The 12,385-nt window shown below is 38.6% G+C and overlaps 2 protein-coding genes across 5 annotated transcripts in view; one reads left to right on the forward strand and one right to left on the reverse strand.

Moving 5' to 3' along the window:
* The first annotated feature begins 799 nt into the window (after positions 1-799).
* The window catches only part of LOC109040352 (uncharacterized), a 111,760-nt gene continuing 100,174 nt past the window's right edge, over positions 800-12,385 (forward strand). Inside the window, exon 1 of the mRNA XM_072304469.1 lies at positions 800-953. Coding sequence (XP_072160570.1) covers positions 854-953 — 100 coding nt within the window. The 5' untranslated portion in view covers positions 800-853. The remainder of the gene's footprint in view (positions 954-12,385) is intronic.
* On the reverse strand, positions 6,991-12,175 carry LOC109040354 (uncharacterized). Of its 4 annotated transcripts, none has more exons than XM_019056261.2 (6): positions 12,021-12,174; positions 11,387-11,647; positions 10,719-10,950; positions 9,285-9,362; positions 8,209-8,550; positions 6,991-7,332 (listed from the first exon to the last, which is right to left on the reverse strand). In XM_019056261.2, exons 4-6 carry the CDS (start codon positions 9,339-9,341, stop codon positions 7,111-7,113), a joined length of 621 nt encoding a protein of 206 aa, XP_018911806.2. In that variant the 5' UTR covers positions 9,342-9,362; positions 10,719-10,950; positions 11,387-11,647; positions 12,021-12,174; the 3' UTR covers positions 6,991-7,110. The 4 variants fall into 4 exon arrangements, with proteins under 4 accessions (XP_018911806.2, XP_018911807.2, XP_018911809.2 ...); XM_019056262.2 differs by having other exon boundaries at positions 8,215-8,550; positions 12,021-12,172; XM_019056264.2 differs by having other exon boundaries at positions 7,092-7,332; positions 8,277-8,550; positions 12,021-12,175.

Consider the following 12,385-nt stretch of genomic DNA (forward strand, 5'->3'; position numbering starts at 1 on the left):
CGTTTTTCTTTATTTCGTCTTCTTCTCCTTCCTCTTTTTTCGTATTCTTCTCATCTTTTCTTTTTACTTTTCGTCCTCTTTTGGGTGATATAAATTGTTTCCAATCGTCGATTTGAGTTTCGCTGACTGTAGTTTTTACGTGAGCGGGAAGTTTAAATTTACTGATTGTAGTTTAACCTGTTAACACTAATTTTTCATTCAAGCAGATTTTTAACTATTTTTAAGGAGTTTGATGTATTATATGAGGACTTATATGTAAGAATGGTGGATGTGAAAAATTACCTTTCCGAATTACATTCAAAAAACTGTTTTGGCATCGAGAAAATTTTGAGAAAATACTTGAGATGTGATCTTCGAGATCTGTGCATTATGCCAGAGCCAAACATATTACATTTTTGTGTGAACAAAACAGTTTTTTAAGCGTGTTTCGAAAAGGTAATTTTTCACATCCGCCATTGTTACAGATAAGGCCTCATAATTTGTCAAATTTTGATGAGAAAACTTATCTTAAAATGTTTCGCTTTTCACCCTGTCTCGTATCCTATTGAAGGTCCAAATCCTCCAATTTGATAAGAAAACGCCTAAATTGTCCTCGAAATTTTCCGCATGGAAATGAGGGCACGCGAGCGTGACCGAAATCAGATTCTGCCAATTTGAAGAGTATTAAAAGAAGAATGACTGCCGATGTTCGAGGCCGTCAGCGATTCGTCGGGGGGAAAAATACGCTGATGAATTCTGTCCTCTCGTGGCAAATCTCTGAAGCATTTTTGACACGTCTTCGTTTTATTTTCTTTTCCAGATTTGAAGGGGCAAGGCCGATACGACTGCCATCTCGGCTGACCCAAATCGAGCTATGAGGAGTTACCCAACCATCCTCGTTTTAGCTGTTTGCATCGTCGGGAACAACAGACAACGCAGCTTCGTTCAGACCGCACCTCTTGACGCAGTCTCCGGTAAGATTCTTTCTTTAAACAATTTTTTTACGGCACGCTTTTATAAGAAGCTAATACTGCTCTCTTTTTGGGCCGTAGTATCTTGATTTATTTTGCGAGGAAAGCTCCGTACTTTTGATGGATGCCTGTCATTACTAATATATTAGAGCGCCTTCAGTTTCGTATGATACTGTACAATACCTCTGGTGTGAAATAGTTGCTTCAAGCGCCGGGGCAGGCGGGCAGCCAGCGCGAAACACGCATCGGCGCCTACGAACCTAACAGGGATACTTCACGCGTTGCGCAATGCGTGAAGTATCCCTGTTAGGTTTGTAGGCGCCAGTGCGTCGCCGCTCCGCTTTGTGTTAGGCTCTAATATTTAATCTGGCGGAGTCAGCGGTATTCAACTCATGATTTTGAAACGTTTGCACGTCCTGTATGGATCATTCTCTTCTTTAATTGATGAAAATAAATATGTATTAAAGGAAAATATAATGTGTGTTTTGTAAATATTAAGGTGGTTCCGTATCAAACTAACTTAATGATTTCCAAAGCACACGAATTTCTACACAATTTCTTATAGGCTTTTATAATCGATGGCGAAAAAACAACAGCCAGGCGATAAAGTGTAAGGCCCGGCGATAGGAACTATAGCCCGGCTGCATAATTTTTTATCGCTTCGTATAGCCCGGCCGTATAATTTTCTCCGCATTCTACAGCATATGATTTTCTGTAGCCTTCTTTAGCCGGCTATAAGAATGCTTATGATATTTTGAAACGCAGCTCTTATCGACAATTTTTACCAGGGTTTACCGAAATTGCTAACTTAATTGCAGTTAACCCACAGTTTAACTTTCAGAACCTAAATTCCACGGCACTTCGTGAATTCTCGTGTGATATTAAAACCCGGTAACCACATAATAACCGTATTCTCCCTCATCATGTAGACCCGAAATGCTTTTTCAACCGATGAGGATTTGTTTTTCGCAGTTAAATACTTGTAGGTTCTCAAAGAGAGCACGATAATAAATGTCCTCGCAAACTCTTTTCCGAGTAATACCACGTTTCAGCTGAAAATTTATCAGCTTTCATGCGTTAAGAGCTGCTTAATTAATTAACTGAAAATTCCCATTGAGAAGCGAGTGCTGTAAAGCTCCCAGCGCGCATGTAATTATTATTTTACGAGCTTAATATTTAATGAGCCCTTTTCGCCCCTTCTGCGCCGCCGCTCGATATCTCGCCGCGGGCAAAACACCCGAACGCGAAGACACGAAGCCTTTCACCAACTTTCGTCGGAACTTTTGATGTCAAAGCTCGAAACTCGACAAGAAGGTTCGTGGAAAGTTCCGGCCGTCTTGGGGTTTTATGAGCTGCCGTGTGTTATAGCTCATTGACCACGTTCGGCGCTGCCAATTTGTGACTAATTTTACCGATTTTGTCCTTATGAGGAATGGATTTGAAGTTGAATTTGGCAAACCTTGATCGCGTTTGCTCAAGTTTTCCGGTGAGAACGCGCGGTTGGATGAATCAGCGTTAAACTAACCTGAAAAGACGCGAATAAGTTTTTCGTTGACAGTGCGGTGACGAAATTTTACCTCACGCACACAGCCAATCGTTTAAACTCGTATAGCATTCAGTATGGTGACAATGACACTGCAGAGATGTGTAGGCTTGGTTGTGATTCAACATTTCTGCCCACCCTCACTGTCCGATCGTATTATTACTAGACTTATTTTCATGAAATTTTTAGAGGATAAATTCTTGATTACGCGAAGAAAAATCACAAACAATTTTTTTGCAAAAATAATTGGACGTATTTTTTCAAAAGCAATAATCAAACTGGGGGAGCGGCAACGCTAGCGAGTTTAGCGGAGATTTGAGACACTGCAACCAAGAAATTCAGCGGCACACAGTGGAACGAGTCAATTAGAGAGGTCGGACGAGAAATTTTTGACTAAAACTGCAAATTTTCGTGTTTATTTGGTCACATTTTACATTTCAAGGGTTGCTTTAAGAGAAAATTTCACAAGGGAACCAATACTTTTAGAACTTCAAAGTTGTATATGAACGAAGTTATAAGCGTTTAAAGTTCCCAAAAATTGTTCGACCTCTCCTATGTCTGCCGTGCTGAGGAAAAACGCCGTATGAACCTTCAGGCGTTGCCAACTTCCCTTTTATAAATCGCACAATTTCTGGTAAACTTACGAATATTCTCCTCCCACTTTTTCGGATAATTTTGTTCGCAATTTCACCTACAGATTCTGAAAATTTAAAGGAAAACTGTTCATAGCTTTCCTCCAAACAAACTTTTTATCAAAGTAAATTTGGCAACTCTCGAATGATCATACGGCGCACAGTGGATCGAGTCAATTAGAGAGGTTGGACATGAAATATTTGACTAACACTCCAAAATTTAATGTTATTCGTCACGTTTTAAATTTCAAGGGGTGTTTTGGAAGAAAATGTCTCGAGGAAACCAATGAAACCACTTTTAGAGCCTCAAAGTTTCGTATAGACGGAGTTATAAGCGTTAACGTTTCCAAATTTTGTCCGACCTCTCCTATTGACTCGATCCACTGTGCGGCACTCCAAACGGGGCTGAAACCGGGGGGCGCGGCAACGCTAGGCGACGAAGGGTTTTATGAGGCGGCAATCAAATTAAACGCGAAAAATAACGACCTGCCGAACGCGACTGCCATTGTGATAGCCTCGGTAGACTCTTTTCACGCCCTAACCGCGACCCGCGCAAACGGCCGTTACATTATTCACCCCTTCAAAAAAACCCTCGGAGATAACTCCATTCTTGGCTGCTAACCTCGGGGATTTGTGGACCGGGCGACGGGGGAGAATAGTAGGCACCTGCTTTGGATGAATAACGTCCAGTCATGGGCCTGTTGCTTACTGGAGATAAAACTCAAGGCCAAATGGAGATGTTGCATGTGTGAGGGATTTGCGATTTGACTGTTGATTCTTAAGTAAAAGTTCGCGAGAAACACGATGGTGCCACTGGTTTTCTCTGAAATCAATCTCCAAGCTCAAAAAAAGCTATCAAGTTGAGGCCAAAATGGAGGGGATATCCCACCTACCCTAAGAGTCCACCTCCACATCAAGACAAACTCTCCGTGCAAAGATAGGGAGCAAATGCAGTAGCAGGGCTGCCGCGTTTTCAGTTTTGGAGTCCCCAAATAAAGTGGCAGCCCTGCTAATGTATTTGCTCCCTATCTTTGCATGGAGAGTTTGTCTTGATGTAGTGGTGGACTCTCAGGATAGCGTGGGATATCCCTCCATTTCGGCCTCAACTTGAGAGCTTTTTTGAGCTTGGGAGTTAATTTAAGACAAAACCAGTGGCACCATCGTGTTTCTCGAGATCTTTTACGTAAGAATCAGTAGTCAAATCGCAAATTCCTCATACCTGCAACATCTGCATTTTTGTTGAAAGTATTTTCCTGACTGTTGTGTAAGATTTAAAGAAAATTCGGTGAAATTTTCAGCTACAAATTCTTAAGATTATCCCGGTAAAAACGCAGTTCGCGCAGGGAAATTTTGCAACGTTGAATTGTGTTTGTTTCGTGAAGAAAACGGCAGGATTTCCATGGCGATATCTCAAAATTTCTGCTCCTATTTTATTTTTCTGGAGGAAAACAAGGCAACTCCTTATTCAGAATATTCTGCTAACAGAAAATGAAAATCAAGGTGGTTTTCAAGGAATTAAGTTGTCTAGTTTTTCAGAGAAAGAATAAATTCCAACTGGAAGTCTGCAACTTCGCAAACGAAAATACGTGGTCCCGCACGATATCCAGGAAAGATCTTGCAACGGGTGTTCTTTTTTTGCACGCCAAAGGCCAATTATTACGCAACACAACACGACATATCGTCGCTCCTCTAACGTTAGATCGTCTCTCCATTTCCATATGAGCTCTGAAAAGCATGAAGTTACATGGAGAACAGGGCTCACGTTGAAATCAAGATTACGTCAGAAGAGGGACAATATCATACACCGATCCCTACGGCGAAAAAATTACCTTTCGCACGAGGAAAAGAGGAAAATAAGGAAGTCCCGCGAGGTGACATGCCGGAAAGAGCTGATGCTGCACTCAGTAAAATGAGAGCGAAATTTTCCACGTGTTGGTCAATTTTCCGAAACCTGTCAGGTCGGATCGGGGAAAATCGGGGGCGAAATCAGTGGCGTTGCGTGCTTTGCGATATATCGATTGTTATGCCATTTAAACCTATGGAAGGGATCGATAATCAGGGTGTTCGCAGCGAACACCTTAACAATCGATTTTTACCATAGGTTTAAATGGCAGAACAATCGATATATCTCAAAGCACGCCACGCCTCTGGGTGAAATCCGACGCAGAAGTTGGTGATATTGCGTTGCGAGGTACTTCTCTGGCTGCCAATTTGGGTCTGCGTCTGACGTATCGCATCCCTGAGGCTGGGATGCTAAGTACCCCGTTTTCCATTCACTTCCCTGCTTCACAGAATTTCCCTCAAGCCCTCCCTCTCAAGTCAATATCAAAGGTTGAAGGTATCTGTTGTGTATTTTGCTTATTTCGTATCAAGTTTGTGATATTTGCGCTTCACACGAAGTGTCAATGAAGGAGTATGAGATTTCTACGTAGTTGCTCCTTAATCTTTATCAGCTCTTCATTTTTGGCAGATTAATATATGTAAAATACGAAGATGTTTAGAAGACTCTAAAACGTAGCGTCATAAAAATGAAAAAGTTTACAAAATACACATTAATGTGCTCTGGAAAAAGATCCTTGTAAAATACTGCAAAGAATGAAAAATTCAAAAGAAAAAAATGACTCGTCGAATGAAAAAAATTACAAAATTTACGTTAAAGTTAACATATTTGCTATGGAAAAAGATCCTTGTAAGACACTTCAAATAATGAAAAATTAAAAAGAAAAAAAAATGACTCCTGTAAATTTTGAATTAGGTACAGTTTTTCATTACTTTGTGCCTAACCATGAATATTGATTTCGTCTTTATTCAGTTTTTATGGTAACAAAGCATTGCAACCCCCAGCAAGACTGTTACCATCACCGTAGTCTTGAATATTACTGGAGATGACCTAGTATCGATGGAACTGCAGGAATGAGTATCTCGGTTTGCGACTTTGTAGATTTTCTTTCATACATTATTTTCGACGTGGAAAACTACCGATTGTCATTCCTTTAACATTTCGGTAATTTGACTGTTCTAGTTCTATGATCAAGAGATCCCGGGTTTGATTCCCGGCCAGGCGACCCGAGTTTGATGGTCTCAAACAACGGTTGCCTGGGACTGGTTGTTAGGGACGGAGGGAGGACGGGACAGAAGCGCAAGATTACCTCTTGTGGGCTACTTGAAGTAGTAGTGGTAAAAAAAAAAAAAAAAAAAAAAAAAAAAAAAAAAAGTCAATAATATTCAGAAAATATTTCAAGCCATGATGTTGCTTTGGTCTCCTTTTGAAACATGGAAGAGTGGTGGAGAATTTTTAAACCACCGCAACCGAGGTACATACTTTTTTTTCAGTTTCATTGTCGATATGGGCCATTTTACGTTGGGATGTTAAGGCTTCCTGCGTGAAACTCCTTGGAACTGAGTATAAACTATTTGCGACCGATTTAAACCGATCGTCCAAGTAGCAGTGATCGCGATAAGTTGCGATTTGATCGGAGAGGTATCGCGATTATATCGCCGTCGATTTATTGCAATATTATCGGAAACAAAATTGCGATGGATTTCAATTTTATATGCATAACTTTCCAATAAAATCGCGATTTTATCGATGGCGATTCATCGAAATGTTATCAAACAAAAAATAGAGATAAATTGAGATAAAATTTCGATTTTATTTCACGCAATTTTTAGAGATAAAAAGTGAAACATAGTGTAAATAGTGAATAGTGACAAAATCGAGGATAATCGCTCGGATGTCGATGATCCGAAAAAAGGAAAAAATCGTAAAATCGTAAGGATTTACGATTTTATTGCCAAAAAATTGGAAAAATCGCGATTAAATTTGAGTTATCGCGATTTTTCAGTTGGAAAATTCTATTAGGGGTATGGCCGAAGGATTTGTTGTTACTCTTTTTTAAAAATTTCTACAATAGAAGACGGAAAGTCTCGATGATAATTGAAATCAATTCTTTAAGTCATGATCTAAAATTCGTATATTGCAGTCTTATGCGGATGTCGGTTTGGTCCTCTCCAGGTCATCTCGGAATTTTGTTCCAAGTGGAATTAGTGCATGTTCACTTTGTTTGATAAGTTCGATTACTGGCCGCATAACCCTATTCATGCCTTTAGGCAGATCAGGCACATGAGCTTCTATTGATTTGTAGTATGCGGATAATTTAATCAGTTCATCATTCAAATAAGTATTCTTCCGCAACAGCTCAGTTTTCTGTAACAGAGATGAAATTTCAAACTTCATTTAATTAGATAGTGAGGCTCTAAAGGAAAATAAGTTAGATTTCTTGAATTAAGAACCATGTCCAGTCCATGTCCAATTTTTTCCCTTTTTTCCTTTTTTCTTCTCTTTTTTGTAAGCCACAAAGCAGTTTAATTTCAAAACCTACTGATCTGATAAAGTGTACTACAATTTTGTAAAAAATTTTCTGTTCAAGACGTTATGTTATGCAGTATTCATGGATTTTACGGATTTGCCGATCAATTTATGGTTGTCGATCGAATCACGTCGATCGGTCGATCAAAGCTATGCTAGTTCCAACTAAATAATCCAAATGTGATTGCTTTCACCTATATCTGACCAATTTAGTTCTTTTAAATGCAAGCGTGGATACAATTGTGTAATGAGAGCTTACTTATGGGAAGAAAAAAAATAGCAGGGCAAAAGCTTAAGTCGTGACACACGTCAGATATACGGACGCATTAGAAATCGTAGGATAAACAAGGAGACGCGGAGAAAAATACGAAAAAAGAGAAAAGGGGAGAAAGGGAAAGGTGAAAAAAAGATATGAGAAAGTGAAAGAGGAAGACCTATACAAAGAGGTATAAATTCCTCTTGTTCCTCTTATTTCTCTTCTGTTTCTAATTCTGCTTTTTCTTTTCCCCGCATTCTTTTCTTTTTCTTCTTCTCTTGCCACTTATTCTCTTATTCCTCCTAAGGTCTTTCTTTGCTCCCTTTCGTCTGTCTCGTCTTCATCCCCTTTTCTCAATCTTCCGATTTCTGATGCGCTCTCATCCATCGTAGGTTAGGAGTCCAACGAACCTAATGGGTCTACAAACTATAGGGATAAAGTAAAGGATGTAGTCTTACTATTACCGCAAGTAAATCTGCTTCTGAGAGTTTCAATTTTCCCTTATTCATATCGAACATGACTTTACCAGCATCGAAGTAGCGTCGTAGATTCTCGAGCACTTTATCTGCCTCTCGCACAACCTTCAAAAAGTTGAGTGTTGTGTTGCTTCCTGCCTCTTTAGCCGCCTCTTCTGCTATTTTAATAGCGGCCTTTCGGTCGTTTTCCACGACCATGAATGCATCCAATAATTCATCAAAGCTTTTGCTCGGCGGTGTTGAAGTTGGTGGTATTGAAGTTGGAGGTGTTGAAGTTGGAGGTGTTGAAGTTGGTAGTGTTGAGGTTGATGGTGTTGAAGTTGGCTGCAAGAAGTTGCATTCTACTTTATTGACTCAATTAAGTTTAAATTCAACATTATTTGCATTTTTCGAAGTACATATTTTGTTTCGTCAGATAAAAGAACGTAACGTCGCTTTAAGGTTAGAAAATTGAATGGAACGAGTTGAAGTCTGTCCAGCATTTTGTTGATTTTGGCAAGAATTAGAGGTAAATGCAGTAAAATTTTCAGTCAGAAACAGTGGCGAGGGGTGAATGGTCGATTATCGCTTTTTCTCCATTTGAAGCTATCGTAAAGAATCGATTATTAAGGTGTTCGTTGTGAACACCCTGAATATCGATATTTTTCCATAGGTTTAAAGAGTAGATCGATCTATATATCGCAAACCACGCCACCTCACCGGCCAGAAACAGCACCGCTTCCCCGCATGGATGCAATTTGCGGGTGAAAATAATTCAACGACGTTAAAATGCATGGTTGAGTTATTTTTTCCCCAAAAATTGACGATGTGTTCCTGGGACGATTTTAGTTTACTAGCGTAAGTGTCCACGCACGCGTTCAGTGCTGCACAACCTACCCAACGAAAATTATGAAAGCATTGTTTATGACAAAAGCTTAAATTACCTTATATAGATAGAATGTGTTTGACCATAGTTTAGTCGAAATCGTTGCTGCTAATGTCAACTAATGCCCTAGTAATTTTTAGTGATATCTTCACCTTGGTTTTACATATTAAATATGTCGAACTTTTACACTTACCGTGGCCTCAATAGATCCAAAGATCAACGATATAGAGCACAGCAAAGTTAAAGCCATACTTTTAATGCACGTATACGTCTAAGGAACAGTAAAAATGAAACGTGTACTAGCTTTGAGCTTATCAAATAAAATCTGATATGATTGATAGTCTTGAACGACAAACCGAGCAGTCAGATATGTTTGACGCCGTTAATTCAACATTCACAGTATTTTTATCGAAAAAAAACAAGGGGCTTGGAGGACAAGGCACATAAGTGCAGATTTTGAAAAAAAAAAAGATTTTAATGATTTCAAGTCAAACTAATCTTAATGCATATTCTGTGAAAAAATCGCTCCCGAATTCCAGTTTTTAAGCATCATAAAGACAGTTTGAACTTTCTTTTCGCCATAAGGATCCATGTACTTTTGAAACTTCAAACACGTATCTCTCAAAATAGTAAGAACTGCACTCATGCGCCTTGTCCACTATAAGCCTCTCAAATGTTCATCTATCGCTTTTCCCTCCTCGGATCTTCTGAGACATCGCCTTTTAACCATATAGGTGAATCGTTTAGTCGGAGATGGTTCGTATATTCGTATATTTATGAGTAAAAGTAAATAAGTGTTAGCTAGTATAGTTAGTGTTAGTTTAATGTAGTTAGTGTATTGTTAGTTAGTCAGTGTAATCGTCAATCGTATAGTTGAGAGTCGGAACTAGTCTCGGTTGAAATTAGGGATGTAAAAGTTAATCGACCTGACGTCAGGCTATGTTTCATAAACTACCCTAAGCCAGACTGATGCAGGCTGATGTCAGATTGATGTCAGCCGGAATCAGTCAGACTGATGTCAGCCTGAATCAGTCAGACTCAGGGTAGTTAATGGAACAAAGCCTGACGTCAGGCTGACTCACTTTTACTGATAAACTGACACTTATTTACTTTTACACATAAACTAGAGTACCTTCATAGGCAGAGTATGGCCATTTCTGTTCCGATGTTTCATTGGTCGCGTGAAAATAGGCTGACACGATGCTCTTAGGGCCGTAAATAAACAAACAAAATGGCTGTTATCAGCAAGCAAGATTGAGGTTATGCACATCTTACATCCTCCTGTGATAAAGGTGAAAGGCGAGTTAACAATGTTTTCATGTGTTTTTCGTGTGTTATTCGCAGATATGCTCGTTTAAATTGTTACTGCCGCATAATTGAAATTTTTGTCAAATTTTAGCTTCTTATCGATGTTACGGTGAGTCGCCATCTTGTTTGTTCATTTACGGCCCTAAGAGCATCATAAAGCCTAAGATTTCGTTGACCAATCAAAAAGCGGAACAGTTTTCCTGCAGTAAAAAGATACGAATGGCCATACTCTGTCTATAAAGGTACTCTAACATAAACTAATCTCGGGTAGACGATATACTCTACGTCTTAGCCGTAAATTGAATTTTGAATTACATACCTTAATTAACAGTGTTTTCCTTTTTTTTGGCCTTTTTCAATTCAACTCGTAATCGTTCCTCAAGAGGAGTCACCGCTCGTTCACTTTGTTTGATAATGTCCATCACAGGTCGCAGCTTGCTCAACATGTCCTGAGGGAGACCTCCCTGACCAGCCTCTAAATTTTTGTAGATTGAGGCTAGCCTACGCATTTGTCTATTCAAGTAATTTTCCGTCCTCAGTGGAAGAGTTTTCTAGAAAAAATATATGTAGTGTCTGAGTTTTATTAAACAATGGGGTATTAAATAAGTCATTTTCACCAAAAAGAAATGTCTCATGAATTTTTTCTACGGCATCTCGTGAATCGCAATCACATTGCAGTTTAAGGGAGGTATGGAAGTATATAAAAAATCAAAACCCAAGAAAATAATAAATAAAGTAATTCTTAAAATATTTTAGATGCCCCAGTATATATATTTAAAGATTAGACTATCTGGTGTAAGCTTTAATATTCCAATCATGAAATTTCAAAAACGTTAGAGTTATAATCTAATTTTATTTCCCATAATAATTATTTACCTGCTTATTATTGAGAAGAGGGAGATTGATTCTGGTCATGTTAAGCCATGCAAGATCTAATTATATCATTTAAGCTTGATTAATGTACAGCGAAAAGGATAATGTTCTTACCAAATTTACGGTTTCTTCCGAAAGGTTTGATTCTCCTTTTTCAAAGTCCAGCATTACCTTACTAGCATTAAAATAGCGTTGTATGTTTTCAAGTACATAATTCGCGTAGCCAGCGACCTCTACAAATTTCAGTGTCACGTTGCTTTTCTGGTTCGTGGCCGCCTTCTCCGCTTTTTTTATGGCGTCCGTTCGCTTGATTTCCAATGCTATGAAAGAATCTAGCAATTTGTCAAAGCTTTGACTCGACGGGACTGAGGTAGGCTGCGAAAAGTTAAAATATACAATTTTCAGTTTGAGTGAGTATTGATGATACATTATTTGCATTTTTTTCAAACTGCTGTTTTTCTACTTTTCACAATAGAATATATTTGTTCACCTAAACCTAAAAATATCGTAGTTATAACGCATTTTTCATCCTTATCTACCAAAAAGGAGCTAAAATAAAAAAGATTGAGTGTAAAAATTTTTACAACCTCATTCTTGATTTTCAGTCATCAATTTAAACCTTTTGAGCTCTGTTGCTTTAGTTTTGATTCCTATAGCTTAATACTTCCACCCTTATTTCTTTTGTCTTGAGTTTCATTCCTTAACTTGAGTCTATAATTATAATATATCGTTTACAATCTATACATACCGAGGCCTCAATGAAAGATGCAAGGATCAATACAACAGATGACACTAATGTTAAAATCATACTTTTAGCGCACGTATAAATGTGGAAAAAAATCAATTAAACGAGAAAGCAGCTTAAGCTTATCAAAATCAATCTATACGCGCGGACAATCATAGATGACAAACCGACGGTACATTACCTAACTTAAAATTGCCGCTGGGAATTATTCTCTCCATTTTTACTAGTGCAGTCAGACCACTTTATCAGGATAAAAGTCATGTAAGTATCATCAGCAATGACCAATAGATCGTATGGGTGGTTTTAATCCCTTTGATTACATTCCAAAAATGTTGAAATTATTTTCTCACTTGTGGTATTATTTACAC

This window comes from Bemisia tabaci, chromosome 9 (genome assembly GCF_918797505.1).
Source record: "Bemisia tabaci chromosome 9, PGI_BMITA_v3".
NCBI classification, from domain to species: domain Eukaryota; kingdom Metazoa; phylum Arthropoda; class Insecta; order Hemiptera; family Aleyrodidae; genus Bemisia; species Bemisia tabaci.